General features: G+C 34.5%; 1 protein-coding gene across 2 annotated transcripts in view; it reads right to left on the bottom strand.

Annotated features, from left to right (window-relative positions):
- The window catches only part of app (Palmitoyltransferase app), a 119,352-nt gene that overhangs the window by 78,919 nt on the left and 14,344 nt on the right, over positions 1 to 26,089 (bottom strand). For both annotated transcript variants that reach the window (XM_090403614.1, XM_090403613.1), the window contains exons 2-3: positions 11,253 to 11,591; positions 3,694 to 3,854 (exon numbers count right to left, since the gene is read on the bottom strand). In XM_090403614.1, the coding sequence (XP_090259740.1) occupies positions 3,694 to 3,854; positions 11,253 to 11,401 (310 nt within the window). In that variant the 5' untranslated portion in view covers positions 11,402 to 11,591. The remainder of the gene's footprint in view (positions 1 to 3,693; positions 3,855 to 11,252; positions 11,592 to 26,089) is intronic.

Below are 26,089 nucleotides of genomic sequence, written 5' to 3'. Positions count from 1 at the left end.
TCTTGTTATTGCTGACTTTCAATACCATATTTATTACGACAGTTATCAATTCAGTCAGGGAATTTTCCAGACTCATAGCGGATTTATTTAGAAGTATAATATCATCTGCATAAAGCAAAGAGCTGACATTAACATATCCAATTTTGATATCAGGTTTAATACTAACTTCCTTCATAATGTGATCCATATAGACAATGAATAACAGAAGGGATAATGTACATTTTTGTCTCACACCAGATTTAACATTAAACCATCTTCCTGTACGTCCTTCGATTCTAACTGCTGACTTACAACTCAAAGAGTAAGTATTGCTTGATATAATGCCCCATTGACACCATATAACTGTAGCGTATTGAATAGCTTCTCTCTTGGCACCTTATCATATGCTTTTTCCAGATTGACAAAACTTAAATACAGATCTTTGTTATGTTCCCATGATTTCTTGACTATTTGTCATAAAGTGAAGATCTGATCCCGACAGCCTCTATTTGGCCTGAATCCAGCTTGTTCTTCGCCAAGCTTTTCTTCCACAATTCTTCTCAACCGTTTCTCAAGTATACTTGCATAAATTTTACCAGGAACACTCAATAGGGAAATACATCTGTAATTCTCACATTCAGTTTTATTTCCCTTGTTATATATGGGCACTATGAGAGCTCTACTCCAATCATTGGGAATTTGTCTCTCTGTCCAGGCTTTCTGAATTATGCAGTGCAGCCACTGTAAGACTTTTATACCACCATACTTCAGCATTTCTGGTCGAATATCTACTCCTGCAGCTTTTCCACATTTCAAGCCGTTGATGGCTTTTTCTACTTCAAGTAGAAAAAGCCATCAAATGATAAGAAATGACAGAGGACCTGAATGAATTGTTTGAGGTAGCAAAAGAAAACAGTGAGAGAGTTAGAATGATTAGTCTTTTGCCACGGTATGACAGTGAAATGTTTAAAAGGAGGGCCATAATTGAAAATGACTTTATGCGTGGGTTATGTATGACGAGTGGTGTGGAATTTGTGGACGTGTGGAGTGAGTTCAATGGGCGAAAGGATCTATATAAGATGGATGGCTTGCGGTGTTTTTTACCACTATGCTGTCACTGTTTGTTTCATTTAGCAATTTTTCGAAGTAATTACTCCATACTTCAAGGATATCTTTTTCTCCAGCTTTCATGTTTTCAAAAGTGTTGTAAAAGGCATTTCTAATTACTGAAATAAAGAGCCAAAAGGCTTCATTTCAGCGATGTAAAATTATTTAAATTAAGGGGATATTAAATCCCACATTATTTCAAAGCCGAATACGAAACTCAAAGATAGAAATCAAAGAGTTTCATGCTGAATATATATAAAACTATAAAAGTTTCGACAGATTGTAGTATACGCTAAAACACATGGTTCAATACTAGGGCAATTCGCAGCAAAGTTGGGTAAAGTTCTGATCACTATTCTTAGTATTTCCCATAAATTGCCAAAACTTTTATAGTTTGCTATATATTCGACATGAAACTCTTTGATTTCTATCTTTGAATTTCTTATTTGGCTTTGAAATAATGTGAGATTTAATATCCCCTTAATTTAAATAAAAGGCATTTCTAATGCCTTTTACAACACTCTTTCCTCCATTTCTGAGCTTCTTCAACAACATCCAGAATATCTTGCCACCTTCTTGATATTTATTTTCTATGTTCTTATCAGAGTCTTCCCATTACTTTTGTTTAGCTAGCTTTCTTTCTTTAGCTAGTTTAGCTTTCTTACATTTGTCTCTGTATTCTCTAAGAGCACAAGCTGACTTATTTGCCAGGAACTTTTGATATGATTTCTTTTTTTCCTTCACTGCCTCTTTAACTTCCTGTGTCCACCATGGAGTTCTGATTTTTCTATCCTTGCAGACAACCTCACCACATGCCTCTCTGGCTGAATCAATGAGTTTTTTCAAGACTTGCCACCGAACCTCAAAGGTTTGGTTGCTGTTCTCAAACTCTTTCATTTTTTCTTCAATCATGTTTGTGTATTTTAGTTTACAGTTCACATCTGAGAGCTGCTCAACTTGAATTCGCTTTGAAATTTTCTTACATGTTAATCTTTCAAATATGAAATTCAATTTTATCCTGCTCAAGACTAAATAGTGATCACTTCCAATTTCAAATCCTCTATACACTCTGGTGTTCTGCACCAGGGAGAAAACATCACTATCAACAATAACATAGTCAATGAGACTTTTTCTTATTCCTTGCCTCTTCTTTCCATGTGAATTTGTGCACATTTTTATGTTGGAACATGGTGTTAGTAATAACCAGTCCACATCCTGAGCAGAAATCCAACAGGTATTTGCCATTATTATTAGCTTTGCTCTTTTCTCCAAATTTTCCCAAAATATTTTTGTATGTCTGACAATCATTTCCTATTCTGCTATTTAGATCCCCAACAAGGACCAACTTTTAATTTCTCATTGTGTCAGTTGCTTTTTCCAAAAGCCTCAAAATATTCCACCACTTCTACCTTAGTAGAACCTTCTGTGGGACCATAGCCATAAATAAGTCTCATTGTCCAGTTCCCCATTCTCATATTTGCCCACATCACTCTACTTGAGATTGCCTGCCATTCAAGAAGATTAGCCTCATATTTTGTGTTGAATACTTGAAGGAGATCATAATTTTCTCAATTTGCTAAATAAAAAGAGATACAGGCCCAGTTCTCGTTTTTTCTGTGTCGGACCTCATGTACCACATTGGTGGAACCATACTCCAGAAACTGACGAAGCCAGAGACTTGGGAGTGTTAGTGGATAGGGAGTTAGAGTTTAGGGGGGGGGGGACACATAACGAAAGGGGCTAAATCAGCTCATCAGATCACTTGGTTACTGAGGAATACTTTCATGAGCAGAGACAAGCAGGCTATTGTTCCTCTTTATTGAGCCCTGATAAGACCCATCTTGACTACTGTGTATAGATCTGGGCACCAGGGTTTCTTGGTGATGGGGAGGAGGTAGAGAGGATCCAGAGGCGAATGACCAAGATGGTAGTGGTCTATGGAATGAACTTTATGAGAACAGGTTGAAGATTTGTGGGTTACAAAAACTGGTTGATAGGTGGAAAAGAGGTGATATGATTGAGGCATTCAAATTACTGAGGGGTTTTTACAAGATTAATTCAGAGGAAATTTTTCAGAACAGGTAGTGGTGGGAGAACTAGGGGCCATTCATGGAAATTGAGTAAGAGTGTTAGAACTAGGTTTTTTACTTGGAGAGTGGTGAATAAGTTCAAAGCAAAATATGATAGATTCTGTGTGAATGCTGAATAGTTCTTGATGTTTAGGGCCTCCCTCAATGAGTTTAAGAACTCCTTGGATTTGCCTGTAATAATAATAATCCCAGGAATGGTGCTTCGTTCCTTCAATCTAATGATCCTTCAAATTTGCAAACAAAAAATCAATTTCCAAATTCATTTGAATAAATGGTCAATTACTGTATATGTAATCCATCAACAAATATATTATTTTATATAGCCATCTACTAGTTCTCAAATATAATAAACAGATGTTCACTGTTAATCTTATTAATAACAACTGCATTTCATGAGCTTGTTGACAATACTCATACAAGATATTATAATTTGTTCTTTGTAAACTTTTATATATCCATGTACAAAATGCATATATATAAAAAATAAACCTATAAAGTGTCAATAGCATAAACTAACCTATTTGTTTTTCTATATCAGCTGCTTCATCAGGAGATGCTCGAGGAATAACTCCAGGGTCTGTGAAACTGGTTCGTAATAATGCAGACATAACAAATAGGAAGAGAACTGATGCAACTGCTGGAATTGCTGGACTAATTTCTTTCATTAGAAAGGGACAGCTGATGTGTAAGAAAAAATAAAGTTCAAAGAATAAAATATTTATAGCAACTGAGTAGCCTATGCAAAACTAAAGAAATAAAAAGCACAAAGAATGCTTGTTTCATTCAGCCAATTCTACCATCAGTAGGTCATGTGGCTCTTAAAATCTTATATTTATACTTATCAATTCATGCAGTAAATAGTAAATCTATTGTGAGTTGCTCTAAGTAAACACAATTGCATAAACATGCAATAAATGTATTTTTATGTGCATGTAAAAATGAAAAAATGTTTTTTTTTCCTTTAATGATGAAAAAAAATCTCATAACCATGGTCTGAGAAATTTACAAATGTTACTTGATTATTGTGAGCAGAACAAGCAAGAGTCACCACATGACTTTAGAGAGAAAAATTTTAAAAAAATGCATAATGCAAAATTGGGTTTACGGTGATTCTACTGGACCTTGCCAAGGCCTTTGACAGGATTCCACATGGAATTCTAATCAGTAAATTGCAGCATATGGGAATGGACATAGGGTTGGTGAGATGGATAGGAGGGTGGTTGACGGAGAGATATCAGAGAGTGGTTTACTCGGGAGTAGAGTCCACAAGACGGCCTGTGACTAGTGGTGTGCCACAAGGATCTGTTCTTGGACCGCTGCTGTTTAATTTGTTCATAAATGATATAGGAAATGATCTGAGAGGAACAGTTCATTTGTTTGCGGATGATGCGAAGTTGGGTAGGGCAATAGTGAATGCAGATGACGTCAAAATTTTGCAGGATGATTTGGATAGATTGGAGGTCTGGGCTAAGGAGAATGGATGTCAGTTTAATGTGGCAAAATGTAAGGTTATGCATTTTGGGGTGAAAAGATTGGCAGCAGTTTACTGCATTGGTGGAACCGTGCTCCAGGAAATTGATGAGGCATGAGATTTAAGAGTGTTGGTAGATAAGGAATTGAAATTTAGGGGACACATTGCAAAAGTGACCAAAACAGCTCATCAAATCACTTGGTTGCTGAAGAATACGTTGACAAGCAGAGACAAGCAGGTTATTGTTCCTCTGTATCGAGCCTTGATAAGACCCCATCTAGACTACTGTGCTCAGATTTGGTCACCTAGGTTTCTTCTTGATGGGGAGGAGGTGGAGAGGATCCAGAGGCGAGTGACCAAGATGATAGCAGGTCTGTGGAATGAACCATATGAGAACAGGTTGAGGATTTGTGGGTTGCAAAAATTGGTTGATAGGCGGAGGAGGGGAGATATGATTGAGACATTCAAATTACTGAAGGGTTTCTATAAAATTAATTCAGAAGATATTTTTGAGAACAGGGCTGGTTGTGGGAGGACTAGGGAACATCCATGGAAACTGGGCAAAAGTGTGGTTAGTAAAGGTGTTAGAGCTGGGTTCTTTACTTTTAGAGTAGTGAATGAGTGGAATGCGCTCCCTGAGTCTGTGGTGGATGCTGTGACAGTGAATGAGTTTAAGGCGAGGTATGATAGATACTGTATGAATGTCAAATAGTTGTGATGAATATGATTTGGGGCCTCCCTCGATGAGTCCAATGACTCCCTGGAGTTGCCCGTAATAATAGTAATAGTAATATCATGTCAACAGAGTGGACTCCTTGGAGGTGCAGGTAATAATAATAAAAATACTGTAATTGGAAATACCTCACTGAGTTATAGAACATCCCAAAACCTAAGTTCTGGATTGGAGAGGGATAATTTGTGTGGAATAACAACATTAATATAGGAGAATGTTTGATACTAGATCAACAGGCATAAGATTCTCCATGACAGTCAACATGAGCATGTAACATCCTACTTTAGAAAGCAAAAATATAAAAAAAGATAAGTATTACAACCAAAGAATGAAGGCTACAAAATCCAGCAAATGCATCACCAATTTAACTTTATGGGTACCAAACAAGTGATCATTATGGGTGACTTTAATTTTCCAAACATTGATTGGGAAGAAGAGAAATCTCATGATAAGTAAGAAGAGGAATTTATTGAATTGTTGTGAGACAACTTTCTCGAGCAGCATGTGAAAGAAGGAACTAGAGGCCAAAGAGTGTTGGATTTGCTCATAGCATTAGAAGGGGTCTCTGTTAAGAATATAGCTATTTTGCCACCAATTGGTGACACTGATCATGCTGTGCTTTCTTGGGAAGTATCTAATTGTATTAATGCTCCGATTAAAACAGGTTACAGACTGAACTACAAAGCTGGAAATTATGATCAACTTAGGAGAATACTATCTTTGGTCCCATGGTATCAGTTACTGAATGGGAAAAATGTCAGCAATGAATGGTAATCTTTGAAAAAGTACTTAAATAAGGCAGTATCTGAATGTATCCCTAGTGTTCAAAGAATAAATAGGTTGGAAGTGAAATGGATGTGCAACCTTATTAAGAAAGAGATCCACAAGAAGTCTATGTAGAAAGAATATCGTGAGAGGAGTTATGAAATATATAAAGCTTAGGCCAGAAAAGTAATGTGTATTGTGCAGAAAGCAGCTAAATTGGAATATGAAAAGAAATTGGCCATACACGCTAAAGGCAATCCAAAAGAATTTTATCGTTATGCCACAAGCAAAAGAAAGAATGAATGAATATGAACTTGAGTCTCAGCCCAGGAATGGTGAAATAAGAATGGAAGTAATGTATGATAGTTCCAGAGTACAAGAGTGGTGCAAAAACTAATGTGTTTAACTACGGACCTATAAGTATCTCTGGTGTGGTAGTGAAGATTTTAGAGAAGTTGGTAAGAACTCTCATACAGAAATGGGTAGACAAACATGCTACTCTGCAAGGGGCAGCATGGGCTTACTATAGGAAGGTCATGTTTTAGTAAACTGCTCATATTTTATAACAATGTTACAGCTGAGTTGGATTGAATTGTTGTGAGACAACTTTCTCGAGCAGCATGTGAAAAAAGGAACTTGAGGTCAAAGAGTGTTGGATTTGCTCATAGCATTAGAAGGGGTCTCTGTTAAGAATATGGCTATTTTGCCACCAATCGGTGACATTGATTGACAATATGATATGAATAAGATAGGTTGAACAAAATGATTTGAATAAGATGGAAATTTGGGCAAACAAAAATGGCTATTAGTTTAATGTTAGTAAATACAAAGTTATGCACTTTGGTGTGATTAGAGTTCCAGCAGTATATTGTATTAGTAGGGGTATGATATAAGAAACTGAGGAGGCAAGGGATCTTGGCATATTGGTGAATAGGAATTTCAAGCTTAAAGGTCACATAGCAAAAGTTGCAAATACAACTCAGAGGATAATTGCGATGTTGAAGCGAACCATGACATGTAAGGATAAGGGAGTCATTTTGCCTCTTTATAAGACTACACTTGGATTATTGTGTGCAGATTTGGTCTACCAGGTTCCAAGAGGATAAAGAAGCCATGGAAAGGGCAAAGAAGAGTTACAAAGATTATATCTGGATTATGGGATTTAGATTATGAGAACACATTGCAAGTATGTGGATTGCAAACTCTGGTTAACAGGAGAAAGAGGGGGTGACATGATAGGGATCTATAAACTTTTGAATGGTTGTTATAGGATATCATCTGATGAAATTTTTTGTTATATGGAAGGTGGGGGGTACACAGGGGGCATCCATGAAGTTAAAGTTTGTTCACAGTCAAGAAAAGTGTAAGAGCTAAGTTTTTCTCCCAGGGAGCAATGAGTGGAATAGTTTGCCTTTAGGAGTAGTGAGTGCATCTAATGTGAATGAATTTAAGGGAAGGTATGACAGCTGGTTTGGGTGATTTATAGTCTCCCTCAATGAGTCCTTGACTCCCTGGAGGTCTCAGGTAATAATAATAATAAATTATGTCTTAATTTTTTTTCTGGCCAGTTTACCTGTTTTTTTTGTTTTTTTTTAGTCCATTCAAAACAGCCAAACGGGGAAAAACCTGCAGCCTCCATACAGACAAGTTAACAGACATAGATAAGAGGTTAACCAAAGGGTAAGGAGGTTGCCAGAAAGATATCAGCAAGTTATTTATGAAAGGGATGTCCTAGAAAAAGGAACCAATAGTGTGCTAGAGATTGTTCAAGGCTCAATACTATTCATGATATTTTATGTGATTTGAAAGTGGATGTTTCAGTTGTTTGCTAACATTAAGTTTCTTAAGTATTTAAACAGACTTAACTAGACAGAGAAGTGGGATTACTGTTTTAATTGGAGATATGTTGAAGCACATGATTTGGCCAAATAAATGAATACTGAATATTTTGCAAAAGTTTGTTTAGCAAAATACTCATTAAAACTGATTTTATAAAAGGCTGAAAAAGCATGATAATACTTCACCTAGCCATGTAACCACAGGAAAATGCAAAAATAAAATGTTACGTTCCTTAAATTTAAGGAAGCAGCCATTTAATTTTACAAGGAACAGCAGTTATTTTGTGTTTTAATAAAAGAATACAGCATAAAAAGTAGAAGAAAAAAAAAAGCAAATATACAGATGCTTGAGCAGCACCTATGTTTTCTATATGGTCTGCACTAAGGCAACTCGCGAATGCCGGTGAGTGTATTCCCGTAAGCTCCCTGTCAACTTATTTTTATGAAACTTTCATAGTTTCTACATTCGGCTTTGAAATAATGCTGGATCTAATATCCACTTTACTTATATAACATGGGAAAGTCTTATTTAGATCAGATGTCATTTTTTATTATTATTTTATTCATTTATTATTAATTTAATTTTTTTTGTAATCAGTCTGCTGTTAACTACTTGCATTGTTCTATTTACACCACCACCACCATGCAGCTCTCAGTGTCTGAAATAATCTACGGTTTGTGTTTTATCCTGCATTTCATTATATTATGTATGCCAATGATGATGATGCCCTGCAATTTTCATGTTGAAATACTTGGCCATTAAAGTTTAATACTTTATTCATCATCAACCTAATGTCATAAAAAATTTCAATATTTAATCCAAATTGGATTCATTCTAATAGATGATGTTTTTGCTGTTTGGAATAATTCACATTAACAACTAGAAGCCTTCTTACCAAAACAATAACTATTACAGAATCAAATGGGACTATATCTTTCCTAGATCTCCTTATAAAAAAGGAATTGGATGGTCAACATCTGTTTTTCATAAACCTTCCTTCTCTGGTTGGTATATCCACCATACTTCTACTCATCATTCCTCACAAAAATATGGTATTATTAAAAGCCTTCTTTCAAGACCTCATTATGTTCTCCATCTGATCTACTTCTAAAAGAAATAAGCCATTCTCAATGATCACAATGCCAAAACAATAGAAAAGATTTATCAAACTTTATATTGTCTCTGAACTTCTAGTTCAGTTCATGTTGCTTTTTGTAATCTGATATGAAATAAGCCAAGTTTTTATATTATAGTGTGCTCCATAACAAAAGCATGGCTTATCTCATTATATCAAAGATTTATCAAATGTTTTTCTCCATCTTCTATTAAAAGAGACGACTTGCATAGAATTCCCATCCCATACACTGAAGGCATTTCAGAACACATTTCTTACATTTTGAAGTTTAATATCTCCACCACCTTCAAGCCTAGTAATTCAATCAGCTCTATGATACCATCTCCAAAAGATAAAATTCCATGTCTACTTCTACCTGGAGTGTATTTAGTACCATGTAACTGCCAGTTATTTTACCTCAGACAAACAAGCCAATCTCTTTCTATATTCATTTTTGAATATCAATCTTATATTACCCTCCAGAAATGCAACAAAATGGGTCCAGCAGAACATAGGATTACTAATATAGCCACAAAATCCTTCGGAATGAAATGATACTAAATTTTCTACTCAGATGTTCCCACAAATACAAGCGTCTCTTTAAAGAAAGTTCCGAAGCTCTTCTTTGTTGTTCTAATCTCAACTTTAATGATATATTGCCTGTGCCAAAACTTTGGGAAATCATTAAAAACTATGCAGTTTATTATTATTATTTTTTTTTAATTACTTGGCTACATCTCATTACAAGGAGAGCCATTTTCCATATCTTCTTCAACTATTATTCCATGTCCAACTTTAGCAAAATGATGATAGTTTTGCAATACGTGAAATGAAATATCTATTGTTTAACCAGTCTTAATTGTGTTTATTATAATGAATAACACACATAATGAGTTTTGTGCTCAATCCAATCAAGTGCCTTAGACATATCAAGTAACCACTAGAGTTTCTCCATCCAAATGTTTCCATGGCATTCATCCAAATGTTGGTGAGTAAGATCCCCTGCTGATTGTCAGTATGGATTCAGCCATGCCAATCATATATTAAATGAAAGGTTTCCAGGTAGTGTAGAAGCTGAGTGTTAATGAATTTATATACTATTTTGGAAATAGTGGAGTGAGAATAACAAGGACAGTAATGTGAGAGTAAAGATATATATAGCCCATTTTAAGGAAGATGTTGAAAGCAAGCTAATTTCAGGACAACTACCAGTGGAAAGGAAAAAGCTAGTTGATTCTTCTCTAGAATAATCTTGACATGTTTCCTGGAGTCCTAAAGCTTTGGCAGGGGACAAAAAAGATGCAGAATGAATGTTTCTATAAGAATAGTTTCAATAATGCATTAAAATATTTGAAACAGAACACTAGAAACAGTATTTAAAAAAAAAAAAGTACTTAAAACACAAAAAACTGCAAATGTAGGAAAGCTTACATACAATACACATGATCTTTGGAATAAATTGAGTATATCAGTGGAGTTCAAAAATGCATACAGAACAGATCTTAAGAGTACATGCAATTCCATGCCATTTAGAACATATTTTGATTATCAGTGTTTAAAAAGAGTTCACAGTGGTGAGCTGAATACACAGTACCTGAATACATGGTATGGTAACTAGGGTATGAAATTCACCAGGGGTCAGGAAAGCTTATCTGACAAAATTAGGCTACATAACTCCAATCAAGCTACAAGTCATATGCCATGAAGATTAATTCATTCAATTGTTAACATTAAAAACATTGAATTGCTAAATAATAATAACTTAGAAGATCACTAGGTGTCCTGAATGTGCCACAAAGTTTATCATTCAAATACTTGGACTATAACTAACTGCATTAATGATTATTAGAAACTGAGTTAATCCTATGAAGTGTATCCAGATATGGATATACCTCATAGGATTAACTTTGTTTAAGTCAGATTAACCCCATATGTAAAATGAAGTATGATACATTTCTTTATTGTGTTACTAGCACTATTTTAAGGCTATACTGCAACACAGCCACATATTGTTTGATGAGAAAAAAATATTGAAAAATCATGATTCACCATATAAAGACCAATAAAGCAATTTTACAGTGCTCATGAAATGTTGTATGTTTTTGAGTTTAACATACTTAAAGTTTATTGAATATTAAATATAATCATACTCACTCAAATATGAAGAAGAGAGTACATGTAATGACAATCAATCCTAAAGTGAAATAAAATACTCCTGTTTGGCGGGCCATCATGATTCTTCCATCACAACAAAATTTGTTCCTGCCAGGGAACATTTCCCACTTCTTCACCACCCTTGGCATTTCTGTAAGAAAAACCAATTGCTTCTCCTTACAAATGTTATTTCCTTGGTTAAGAGAAACCTACATACTTCTTTTTTCCTCTATCAAGTAGATTTTTATCTAGATGAAATTAACTTGGTTATTTTTGTTTCAATCATCTTTTGCTATATAAGCACAAAGGCTTTGAGTTTTCTGGCTAATGGATGAATACCTGTAAGTAAAAGTCATGTTTATTATTGGACAAATGGGTATATATTATAAAATACATTACATGCCCAATCTTCAAACTAGTTTGACAGTCTCAAAAACTACAAAATACATTAAATTTATATTTTATACGTTAATAACTTGAATTTTCTTAGCAGTGAATACTTTCATTCATCACAAAGCTTACTTACTGCTCTTTGATGATAATTTAACGATAAATATTTCTACATTTATCACATGAACGAATTTGGTTTCTGATCAGTCAGAGTTAATGACTTCATGTCTCAAAAAATAAAAAATAAATAAATAAAATAATTAAAAATAACAAGTTAGAACATATGTTGTATCAATGGCAAAATTTAATTTAATGTTGCCTGTGCAGTCTTGTGGTTTATGGTACAATATTAAACAGCCAGAAGAAAGACCATTATATAAGTTTGATTCTGGTCATAGACTAGAGTGCTTTCTTCTAGGCCTATTTTCAGCCAGTTTTCTCTCGAAAATTTGAGTTTTCTAACCCCATATCTCAGGAAGATCAACCAAAGAACTCACTATTTCAAACAATTTAGAATAATGAGACAGCTGAAATCGCAATTCTGATAATTTTACATGGCTGAACCAAAGTGTGTTTGGATGTGGGAGGGGGTAAAATATTCTATCTACTTCATCTGAAAGGGGCATCATAAAAATAAACACTGTTTAATGCTGATGATGTGGTATTAAATGCTTCATATAAGTAAGCCAAATACTGAGAAAGTAGAAAACCACTACAATTTATCCAGATAACATTGTTATCTTAATTACTGAAAAATATAAATTCACCTTTGAAATTCCAGCAATAAGATTACCACTAATATGCCAATAAAGTAACCACTTTTAAATTTCAACCAACTCCTTGGTTTTCTCAATATTTTGTTCACGTTTATACATGGATGTTTTTATGATTGCTTACTATAACAAGAGATAAAGACAGAACACTCCATGCTTGCCTACTAAATTAGAAAATCTTACCATGATGACCTGCCAACTCATTCATTTGTCTGAATAACCTATTCAAATTCTCAAGCTGAAAGCCATGGCATCAGTTTCACTCCTTATAACTTTGCAATACCTATATACAAATGTATATTCCAGATTAAGAGGAATCCTGTAAGAGGATCTGTATACAACCATGTGGCATACAGGTCCTCTTACAGGATGCTGCTCCCTCATACTCAACTTGCTGATAATTTAATAGTAATAGGAAGAATATCAACAGCATATGGGAAGCTGTGAAAAGATTATGCATTTCCCTAAAGTTTGATGAACAAACAGGATGAGAGCAAAATGGTTGTGCAACCCTATTAAGGAAGAGCTCCATAATATGATGTGGAGGGAATAGCATGAAAAGGATGAGAGGAGTTCTGAAATATATAAAAAGCAGACCAGAAAAGATATGAGCATTGTGAAAAGAAACTTGCCATGTAGGCTAAAAAGAAACTCAAAATGATTTTATCATTATGCTGCAAGTAAAAGAATGACTGTAGAAGAACAGCTATACTGAACAGAAACAGTATGCTTATTTCAGAAGCAGATGAGTTATTCAAATAATGAGTACTTACTTCACTAAGATCTATCAACCTGGTGTATGCAACACAGTCCCACCATTACACTGGATGAAGAGATATAGGCACAGAGAAGGTGGTTCTAGAGTTGTATAACCTGGATAAGAATTCAGCAGTGGGAACAGATGGAATATTAACACATATGCTAAAGGAATGTTCAGGTGAGTTGGTTAAGCCCTTAATGTGTTTATATAATTTGCATCTCAGATAAGATACTAAAAGGAATGGAAATAATGTATGATAATCCCATTATATAAGGCTGGTGCAATGGTGGTGGTAAAGGTTTTAGAGACGTTGGTAAAAACTTGAATACAGAAATGGGCTGACAGACAAGCTATACTTTGCAAGAAACAGCATGGGCTTACTAAAGGAATCATGTTACAAATAAAAGGGAATGGGTACATCATGATCCTATCAAATGTCTTTGCCAAGAGACCTGATAGGATATCACGTGAAAGATTGCTATATTATTATTAATAAGAGACCTCCAGGGAGTCAAGGACTCATCAAGGAAGGCCACATATTACACGCACCAGCTATCATACTTGTTCTTGAATTCATTCACATTACTTGCACACACACACATTCCATGGCAATTCATTCCAATACACACCATTCCATGAGAGAAAAATCTAGTCCTCACCGCCTTCTTAGCAGCATTCGTTCTGTTTCCAAGGATGCCCTCTTGTCCTTTTCCCACCCCTCCATTAAATGAAAAATTCCATCAACTGAAATTCTGTACGATCATTTCAGAAGTTTGTAAGGCTCAATGATATTGCCCCTCTTTTTCCTGTTTGCTAGTACCTGCAAATTCTCAATCTGTCTTCATAATCAGTATTTCAAATTCCTGATTTTTAGCATTTGTTTAGTCATTTTTAGCATTACTCTTTGCACTCCTCCACTGTATCAGAATCACAGCATAAACCAGGAGACTAGACCTATGCACAATAATCCAAGTGAGGTCTTATCAAGGCCTTGTAAAGAGGAAAAATGATATCTTTATCTTTACAAGTCAAAGTTCGGTTCAGCATTGCAATTATATTTTGAGTTGCATTTGCAATCTTTGATACATGGTCCCTGAACTTCAACTTCCTATCTACTAACACTCCAAGATTCTTAAGCCTAATCAGTTTCTTCTAGCATAATCCCACCAATATAACATGACATTGGATATCTAATCACACCAAAGTGCATGACTTTACATTTACTGACATTGAGCTGGCATCCATATTCCCATGTCCACAATTCCAGCCTATTCAAATCATTCTGCAAGAACTGCCTGATTACCTTACCTAAGATAATGAAATAAAAATAAATAAAAATATGTCTGAAAAACAATCTATAAACCAAGGAGTAAGAATAGGGATGCCCTCTGTCTCCAACATTTAATATTTATATTAATGAAGTATTAATACAGTGAAACACCTTAAATAATCCAGGTATAGAATTTTCCCAGAATAACAAAATAAATACGTTATTATTTGCTGATTAGTTAATAATATCTGATAAGGAAGATAATTTAAAAAGAGCAACATATAATTTGAACATTATAATAGAACATTTTGGAATGAAAACATCCATAAATAAAACTAAAACAATGGCATTTTGTGGACAAACTGGAGTTTGTCCACAAATGAAGTAAATAGAAGTAAAATAGTTATTAATAATAAAGCAGATAAATACTTTAAATTATCTTAGATGTGAAATATCACATGAAGGAGAAAAAAAAAACAATATTAAAAACTTCAAAATTTGAATACTATAAATCTGTTAATTAACCTAGAACATTCAATCCAAATATTATACACTTGAAAATATACAATACATTAGCAGTACCTACATTATATGGCAGCTAAATTTGGGCAAAAAAACAAACGAGATAAACAAAGAATAAAAACAAGTGAAATCAGATTCATGAGAAGAAATGCAAAATATACATTAGACAAAAAAAAAAAAAGAATAAATATATTTTAAAAGAACTAAAAATGAAATCAGAAGAAAAACTAAACAATTACAAACAAAATTGGATAGGACATGTAAACTGAATGGCCAACACTCAATATCCTAAAACAATGAATGAAATATAAACCAACTCGAAAGAGAATGCCAGGTAGACCTCAAAAGATATTAGATAGATCAGGGTTTCGCAAACTATGTTCTGCAGAAAGTGAATAAGGATTCCATGAAAAATTATCGCAATTAATATGAGTGTGGAATGGTTTTAAATGCTGCAACAAGTTCAAACATGTTTGAAAATCAGGAGCTCCTCACTCTGTTTATAGGACTGTGGAATTAAAGCCAGTGCACACTGCCCTTGACTCAGTCGCTGGTTGACAGCCACGCGCGGTTGTCGACACCTCCAAGCATGAGTGAAGTACAGAGGTATCTGTTCTAGGAAATGTGCAGTCACAAGAAAGGTCGATGTGATGCGATGTGGCCCGGCACACCTGTAGTATGCACTGTCGCATTTTTGTGATGCGATACAGCCCGCTTCGGTGATAGTGTGCACTTAGCTTTACAATGAATATGAGTATGATAATACTCGACTAACCAAGGTGTTCCATTAAAATTTTAGGATTTGCAAAGTGTTCGGTTGTAGGAAAAGTATGGGAAACGCTGAGATAGACGAGACTAGAACAACCAATATGGTCTATATCTGTAATTAGCATTATGATGATAAACATGGATAATTTATAATTAAGAAAACTTAAGTTAAATGATGACAATGAATCAATGTGGTTGGTGCTATTTCTGATAGTAACATACATACTGTAGTACTGTTAGGATTAGTTCTATAAAACTGTCATATGCCAGTATAATGATGACTATTTGTCGTTTGGATTCATTTCATCTGGAGAAGAGTAGCCACATCAGTATGTTGCTTGTGGTGAGAAACTGGTAAATCAAGCTATGGTTCCAGGAAAGTTGAAAAGACACTTTCACACAAAACACTCACATTTATGTGAGAAATCTCAACTGATATTTTAAAGATTTATTAGATGATCAAACACACCAGGTTAACAGAAGTGACTAAAATCAACAACTACGTCTGTCAAAACCTCAGGAAGCAAGCTAGAAAAAAGAGATGGTGTGTGACAAAGAGAAAGAAACGGGGTGGGCTTTTTTAAGACCAATGAAATACATCATAGAATTTTTTTTAATTAACATTTGACTTCCATGGAGTCAGAGACTCACCAGGGATTTTTAATATCTCATTTCAATAATTCTAATAATAATATGAAGAGAAATTTTAAAAATAAATCTTTTGAAATCTATGATCAACACATTATTTTTAAATATAACAATGATTGAAATTTTTGGCATTAAACTTTTAAGAACAATCTTAATACTCATTTTATAAATGATAAAATCTCTCCTTAAAAAACTAATGGTATGCTTTAACAATTTTAGCACCTTGTTCAGCATGCCAAACTGAAAATCGCTAGTATAGCACGTAGTGATATTTTAGTGATCTTTCCAGATGTAAATAGTTAGGCAGAAATATTACAATCATGGTAATATGATGCTCAATTACATTTGACTTGAAAGAATGAATGGGGGATCCAATGTAAGAAATGTTGCAGCTAGATTAGCAGCTATATTTATAAGCAATGCTGTGCTATGATAATATATCAGATGTTATTGATCTATTTTTGTTTTAATAAGTTCTGTAGTTTATTACTATCATCATCATCAAATTCCTGCCATGTACCCTCAAAGGGGTGTTACAGGATATGATAGTAATACATGAAAAATTTGCATTATTACTAACTTCCTATCTACAATTTTCCTCCAAATCAATCTGTTACATGTCAAGATTCCAATATTATCAGATCTTAATATTTTTATCGTCTAAGGCACTTTGTATCGTATCAATCCACCTATATCTTGGTCTTCCTCTGGGTCGTTTTCCTGCCAACCTGGCAGAACACTTGTTTTGCTAATCTTTCCTCACCCATTCTGTTTAAGTGACCATGCCACCTGAGATTAGCTCTGCTAACGCATTCCTGGATGCTGACAACGTCAAGTTCTTCATAACATCCTCGTTTTTAATATGATATTGCCATTGATGCCATCTGTTCATGCCTCTAATCTTTCACAGGACTCTCATATTAGATGTGTTTTACTTCTGACCCAGCTCTCAGATCCATAAGTTAAAACTGATTTTGAACACTGTCTTGTATACAGCTAATTTAGTGCATCGACTAATTTCTCTCTTATTCCATAAGAATTTATTTAATTGACTTCCTGCCATACCCGCTTTGTTCATTCTATTGTCTATTTCCATATTTAATTTACCATTTTCCCTAAAAATTGTGCCTAGGTAGCTGAAATTTTTACTTGTTCCACAGGTTCTCCATTCACAATGCAGTTGACATTTTCAAAGATTCTGCCTATTTTCATTGTCTTTGTCTTTTTATTGCTGACTTTCATACTATATCCGTTATAACAGTTATTCAATTTAGTCAAGGAATCTTGCAGACTTGTAGCAGATTTATTTAGAAGTATAATATCGTCTGCATAAAGCAAAGAGCTGACATTAACATCTCCAATTTTGATATGATGTTTAATACCACTTTCCTTCATAATGTGATCCATATAGATAATGAATAACAGAGGGGATAATGTACATCCTTGTCTGAACACCAAATTTAACATTAAACCATCTTCCTGTACTTCTTTCAATTCTAACTGCTGACTTACAACTCAAATGAAGACTAAGTATTGCTTGATATAATGCTCCATTGACACCATTTAACTGTAGCGTACTGAATAGCTTCTCTCTTGGAACCTTGTCATATGCCTTTTCCAAATCGACAAAACTTAAATATAGATCTTTGTTATATTCTCATGCTTTCACAACTATTTGTCGTAAAGTGAAGATCTGATCCCGACAGCCTCTGTTTGGCCTGAATCCAGCTTGTTCTTCACCAAGCTTTTCTTCCACAATTCTTCTCAACCGTTTCTCGAGTATACTTCCATAAATCTTGCCAGGAATACTCAGTAGGGAAATACCTCCAATTCTCACATTTAGTTTTATTTCCCTTTTTATATATGGGTACTATTAGAGCTCTACTCCAATCATTGGGAATTCCTCCCTCTGTCCAGGCTTTCTGAACTATGCAGTGCAGCCACTGTAAGACGTTTATATCACCTACTTCAGCATTTTTGGTCGAATATCATCTACTCCTGCTGCCTTTCCACATTTTAAGCCATTGATGGCTTTTTCTACTTCAAGTATGGATATGTATTCCTCACTGCATGCCTGGTCAGTGTTTTTTACCACTGTGCTGTCATCACTGCTTGTTTCATTTAGCAGTTTTTCAAAGTAATTACTCCATACTTCAAGGATATCTTTTCTCCCGTTTTCATGTCACCTTTATCCTCTCTAACTCCTTTTACAGCATTCTTTCCTCCATTCCTAAGCTTCTTCAACAACCTGCAGATATTTTGCCATCTTCTTGATATTTATTTTCTATATTCTGGCCAAAGTCCTCCCATGACTTTTGTTTAGCTAGTTTTACACAGTGTTTAGCATTCTTGCATTTGTCTCTGTATTCTCTAAGAGCACAAGCTGACTTATTTGACAAGAACTTTTAATATGCTTTCTTCTTTTCCTTCACTGCCTCTTTAACTTCCTGTGTTCACCATGGAGTTCTGATTTTTCTATCCTTGCGGACAACCTCACCACATGCCTCTCTGGCTGAATCAATCAGTGTTTTCTTCAAGGCTTGCCACTGAATCTCCAAAGTTTGGTTGCTGTTCTAAAACTCTTTCATTTTTTCATGAATAATGTTTGTGTATTTTAGTCTTCAGTTCACATCTGAAAGCTGCTCAACTTTTATTTTCTTTAAAACTTTCTTACATGTTATTCTTTTCAATATGAAATTCAATTTTATCCTGCTCAAGACTAAATAGTGTCACTTCCAATTTCAAATCCTCTGGTGTCCTGCATCAGGGAGAAAACATCACTATCAACAATAACATAGTCAATGAGCCTTTTCTTATTCCTTTCCTCTTCTCTCCATGTGAATTTGTCTACATTTTTATGTTGGAACATGGTGTTAGTAATAACCAGTCCAAGTCCTGAGCAGAAATCCAAAAGGTATTTGCCATTATTATTTGCTTTGCTCTTTTCTCCAAATTTTCCTAACATATTTTTGTATGTCTGATAATCATTTCCTACTCTGCTATTTAGATCCCCAACAAAGAACAACTTTTCCTTTTTCATTGTATCAGATGCTTTTTCTAAAGCATCAAAAAATTCCTCCACTTCTACTTTTGTAGAGTCTTCTGTGGGACTATAGGCACAAATAAATCTCATTGTCCAATTCCCCATTCTCATATTTGCCCACATCACTCTACTTGAGACTGCCTGCCATTCAAGAAGATTAGCCTCGTATTTTGTGTTGAATACCTTTTCCTTGATTGTCATTGCCTGAATATGACATTTTATATTTATTACTCAGAAAGATCTCACCAGTTTTTGTCTTTTTTGTTTCAGTTACCCCTATTATGTCGATCTGGTACTTATCTAATTCCTCAGCTAGCTCCATTTCTTTGCCATTCAGGCTTCTTATGTTGATAGTGCCGATCTTTAACTCTGGTGATGTTGAGTTGGAGTGTGTTTTCAGATTTGTTCCAGGAGCTGACTTTTTGCTGTTTGCCCTGGTTCCGTGGCGAAAACAACGGGGCCTTGTTTACCCAGGCAACGCCCCAGCCGGTATGTTTTGTCATGTTGTACCATGATTTTGTATTAAGCCAATAAGAATACAATTTGGTCGGCTAAATCCCAAATTGCCAGCCCATCCTCATTCATTCAGTATCCAGGTAGATACCCAACAGGGTGCACCATGAGAAGGTGAGGATTGGACATTAGATAAGAAGCCCTGGTCGGTTCTCTGCATTCCTTTAAAGGCTATGTGGAGGTCTCCTCTCAGTTATATGGGTTTGACCCTTAAGCACCCCTTTATTACTAGTGGTGAAAATATTTTATAACCTAAATATTTAAATATATTACTGATGAATTTGTATATGTTTTGAAATTTTATTTTGTGAGGAGAGAACATGATTTTGGCAGACTGGATTGAATATAAACTAATGACTTAGATAAACTGGTAGCTGACAGACAAGTCATCAAACTTTCTTTAGTCCACTGCTGAATGACATTCATTCAGCAGTGGACTGAAGAAAGCTGTTGTTGGTGCCATTTCTGAAGAAATCTGTTGTTCTCTTTGTCTATCTGTTGTCAGACATTCTCATCATATGTGCTGGGCAGGACCATATGTTGCCTTTTATTACTAATGCAATGTCCGTTACCTTTGTTTGCTTCCTTATTCAAGTTTATTCTTTTTAACTAACTGGCCAAAATAGCTGTTCCCATATTTCTGTGTGTTGTTTAAGTTTCTCTAGGTGTTTTAAAGACACCTAGAGAAAGGTGTCTTTCTTTACGTGTCTACACACACAGGTTGTAGATCTTTCTTTTTATGTAGTTGGGTAAATTATTATTATTCCTGACACCTCCAAGGAGTCCGAAGACTCATCGCGGGAGGACACCTACGACTGTCTCAACCACCGAACCTCTACTTTTTGCTTTTAAAAATCTCTATAATTTTTAAAAACTTTCCATCTAGCTGAAATTTCATCAAGTTTATGGATGTTTGTAATGATTTGGCCTAGATATCTGTATATGAACTCACTATTTCAATCAGTCTTTGATTAAAGTATATGTGTGACACCTTTTGGCAACTCGCATATAAAAACATGACTGCTGCATTATTTCAACCTTGGTATCACCTCTCGGTCTGGCTCCCACTGATGAAATTTCAATGAAGGTCGAAACCGGTCTGGGTAGTGACCCTTCCCATAATGTATAGCATCATGCATACCCATAAGGATATGTGCTTTGCATTATGGGATACTAAGGCAAGTGATGTGAAGTTATAAGCTTCTATATACAAGTTGTCCCAGTCCTGAAAATAGTTCAGGTGCAAACTCGTTTGCCTACACTTGGATAAAGGATTAAACCACGCATATAATTTCTTGGCATCTTTAATTTATAAATATTGTCTGTCTATTCCTATGTTTTAAAGCTCCAAGCATTTTACATAGGTCTATTAAGTTGAAGACCTTTTCATAATCAATGAAGAGCAAAGAAATTGGTATATTCTTTTGTTTTTTCCGTTACTTGATTTAAGAATTGCAACTGATCTACAGTTGAAAAGGATGTTCTGAAATCTGCTTGTTCCTCTGGTTGATGAAACTTTAATAGATTGCTTACTCTACTATCTATCATTTTTGTAAAAAGCTTATGAAGGACTGGGAAAAGGGTTATAGGTCTATAATTTGTGACAATTTTATCACTTTTCTTTTATAAAAGGATGATTTTCCCAGTATTCCGACTTTTAGGAGTTCTTCCTGTTCTTAAACAGTCAGTATGCAATTCTGCTAGTTTTATATGCAAGCAATCTCCTCCATTTTTTTAACATTTCTATTAATATTCCATCAAGCCTAGGTGCCTTACCATTTTTCATTTTTGTAAATACATGTTTTACTGTCTTTGACTGTATATTCATTATGGTTGTTCAGTATTCATTTCTCTATTACCTTCCCCTTATTTGTATGTATTGCTTCATAAAATTTAGCTATAATCTCTATCTTATTTGTAAATGGTATTCCATTTTCACCTGTCACATATAAAGATGACCCGAATTATCAAAAAGTTTTGAAAAGAATTATAAAAATGGAAGAAAACTCATTAAAAAACTTTATTAAATACAGATCTTGATTAACTTCATTAACATGAGTTTTCCTCTGTTTTTATAATTCTTTTCATTATGCCAACTCACAATATTTCATTACTGAAACAAATCAAGAAGTTTTCTTTTCTTTATACTGTTATTTCTACTGCTGTTATTTTTGAATTGAAATGTCTTATATCCTTTCTTATCACTGTCATTATTGTTTTGCAAATTCAGTATATTCTATGTTCTTACATCATGTGCATCTTGTTTCATGTTGCCCTGTGAATGAAACTAACAGAAATAACATTTAAAACATTTTAATGCACTACCACATACTGTAAACATGTAGGCAGTAGGGTATAATTAACAGGTAAAGTGAAGGGATTAAATCTGATTTTGTAAAATTTAAGTTACATGAAGTCTATGGAATGTAACTCTTATGAAGTTGCTAAGGACAGTGTGTATAGAAGAAAGCATATATCCAATTCCAAAAAAGGAAAATAAGTCTCTTGTTATGCTACTAACTGATTTCCATCACTTCAATCTTGTCCAAAATAACAGATTATCAATTCCACTATCTATGCATACTCAGAACGACAGACAGAAATGGAGATAGAACCACCTTTTTTTTTGAATGTGTACATCCAGGAAGGAGATATACACATCCAAAGAAAAGAAGATGGTTCTATCTCCACTTCTATCATAAGCCAACATTTTCAGGTTGCTACATTCACAATTCTTCAGTTCATCATCCATCTCAAAATTTTGGCATCATTAAATCATTAGTAACCAGAGCACACAGATTCTGCTCCTCCGAAGACTCTTTAAACCAAGAATTGGAAATAATCAAAAATACAGCCATACAAAATAGATACAATCCAAAAACAACTCAAAAAATCATCAGTCACTTCCCCACACATCAACCTAGACAAGAACAAGCCTGTAGGATTCCCATACCTATGTCAAAAGGCATCTCCGAACGTCTTCTTTCAAAAATTATGAAGAAATATAAATTGGCTGCTATCTACAAACCAATCAACCAGATCTATAATTGATTACCGTTTCCTAAAGACAAACTTTCACCTCTGATGCTTTCTGGTGTATACAAGGTCCCAGGTTCCTGTAAATTGTCCTACTACAGGTAGATCCATTAGCAAATGCATTTCAGAACATCAAGACATATCAGTCTTATCAAATCATAAACCATAGGCTCCATTGGAAAAAGACCAAACTTCTACATAGATCTCTATATAAACATGAACGTTTATATAAAGAAAGTGCATGCTGAAGCCCTACGTCACAGGCCCACTTTGAACCATAATGACATTCTTACTATCCCTAAAGTCTGGGAAATTGTCGTCCTAAATTGTGTAGAATAATTTATATATGTTATCTCATTTTAATGCAATCCTTTTTTTTTCTCTCTCTCTCTAGATATATTTTAATTTAATTCTATAACAAACTACTGCAAGCACAGAGGGATTCCATTGTAAGCATGTGCCATAACTGTATGTGATTCCTAGTATTGTTTGAATTACCTGTACTTACAATGTCCTATGATACTTAGGACAAAATATTTCGTTATTAAAAAAATCTTATTACTGTGGTTACATGTATATGTTTAGTCATAACTGGTGGTATTTTGTTTAGTTTTAAATGTGCTGTTAAGTGGTGTTGTTTAGTCAACTATTATTACGTGATATTCTTTCAAAAATGTTCTTTGTTATGGCACTGATGCATAAGAGAAAAATGGCAACCAAGATATTGATGTTAACTGATATCAACATGCGGGATTTAGTGCTATGTAGCATGTGTTTAATGTATTGGTTGTCTAGAGTGGATGGTTTGTGGTATGAGAGTGAGAATGGAGAGAATATTTGTCGGAATATTTCATAAGCGAGTATAAAAAATGTGAGTCATGTCGGGAGCAAAGGAATGAAGTGACTGATATTATGGATATAAAGCAGGATTCTTTTGGGAGACTAAACTCCTACTAGTTGCGTCTCTTGGGTGGCAGATGAGGGATGCCCCAATAGGTTGCTCCGAATAAAGAATAAGGAGCTGTGGACTAAAGGGTGTGGCAGAGAAATGGCAGGCCAGCCACACTAAAATTCCAAAGACTTCCATGGATTACACAACTACCAGGAATACATCTCATACTACCACGTATGGGGTAGCCAATATGCCAACATGAGCCTCACATAGTGTTGGTGAGAAATTTTCTATGTGGTCAGCAAAACGTGGAAAGTATATAGCTACTGTAAATATCAGATCTCTATACAAAACAGGAAAACTCCAAATTCTACAAGAAAATCTGAAAAAGGATAAAGTGGTATATTATAGGAATCTCAGAAACTCACTGAACAGAAGGATGATGCCTAAACACGTCAAATTATTCTATTCAGAAAGAAAAGACAATGTACATAGGGAAGGAGTTGCAATTCTAATAAAACAAAATCTTACTGTAAGTATAACAGATATCAAGCCTATCTTATACAGAATAATAGGAATTAGACTAAAAGCCAAAGAAAGAGGACTACACATGAAGGTTATTCAGATTTATGCACCGGATGCAAGTCATAATGAAGAAGACATCGAACTATTCTACAACGATCTCCAAAAGGAAATAGGTGATACTAACTCCAGAGACATCTTATTCATAATCTGAGATTTCAACTCTAAGATCAGAACTTTCAGAAAAGAGCTAAAAGATGTAATGGAGAAATTTTGAATTGGAACTGAAAATGAAAGGAAAGAAACTATGCTCAATTTCTGTAAAGAAAACACCTTGTCATCACAATTACAATGTTTTACCATAGACCTAGTTTTAAATACACTTTGACCTCGCCAGATAGAGAAATACAAAACTGTATAGATTATATCCTAATTAGAAATAAATTGAAACCTCAATCAAAAATGTAAGAACACTCAAAAGCCTAGAGACAGACCATGAACTACTCTCTGCAACAATGTGGATAAAATTCACACAGATAAACTCTGTGTGAATTTTATTGTTCTAATTGTTTTAACACAGATAAACTCTGTGTGAATTTTATAGAATTCACACATACAGAATTATTATTCTGTATGTGTAAATTCTGTATGGCACCAGGGGGCATAGTCCCCTTTTGAAAACTCGACACTCAGGGGCTACCCTGAGTGTCGAGTCTTCAAAATTCGAGTCATCAGAATTCAAGGAGAACCAGCCTATGCCCCCTAGTAACCAAATAAGATTAAACTACATTAGGAAAATTGAAGAAATAAATAGGACCCAAAAAGATGAAATCAAAAACTTTTTGAAAAACAGGAAAAGAAACATTAACTTAGCAAAGGAAACTTTAGGAATTTATATGACCAAATAATAAATGGATAACATATGAATTTTAGAAAAATATGAAGAAAAAAGAAAACTAAAAACAAAAATAAACAGACATACCTCAGAAGAAAACAAGAAGAAATACAAACAACTCAAAAACAAAATTAATAAACTCTGCAGACAGGTTAAAGAAAACTGGCTAAACAAAAAATCAGAAAAATGCAATGAGACATAAACACCATAACTCAAAAATATTACATAACACTTACTGAAATAAGAACCAACAGGCTTCACTTCGGCAAAATAAAATTATGCAAAATTAAGTGGATATTGAATACCACATTATTTCTTAGCCGAATAAGAAACTCAATAAAGTTTCATGCTGAATATAGAAAACTATAAAGTTCAGCAAGTCCAAGCATAAGCCAACACTTGGTAGTGCAATGCTAGGGCAACTCGTAGTAAAGGTGGAGTAAGCTCCGATCACTGTTCTTAGTATTTTCCCATAAAATGCAGCTCCTAAGAGATGCATTACTGTTCTACATTATGAGAGAAGGTCACCACCCAGACCAGTTTCGACCTTTTTTTTGAGGTCTCATCAGTGAGTGGCTTACGCTTCGACTCAAACTTTATAGTTTTCTATATTCGGCATGAAACTCTTAGATTAGATTTCCTATCTTTGAGTTTCTTATTCGGCTAAGAAATAATGTGGTATTCAATATCCACTTAATTTTGCATTACATAACACAATTAAAGAAATTACAAAAAACCTTTTGCCACTACCTTTAACAATGATCAACCATCAGGGCAAGGAAACATGAAATCCAAACGCAATAAA

Source organism: Typopeltis vanoorti, chromosome 14 (assembly GCF_054136105.1).
Source record: "Typopeltis vanoorti isolate ZY-2024b chromosome 14, IOZ_Tvanoo_1.0, whole genome shotgun sequence".
NCBI lineage: Eukaryota > Metazoa > Arthropoda > Arachnida > Uropygi > Thelyphonidae > Typopeltis > Typopeltis vanoorti.
Note: the sequence above shows the minus strand (reverse complement) of the source record. Positions and strands in the feature narration are given on the sequence as shown.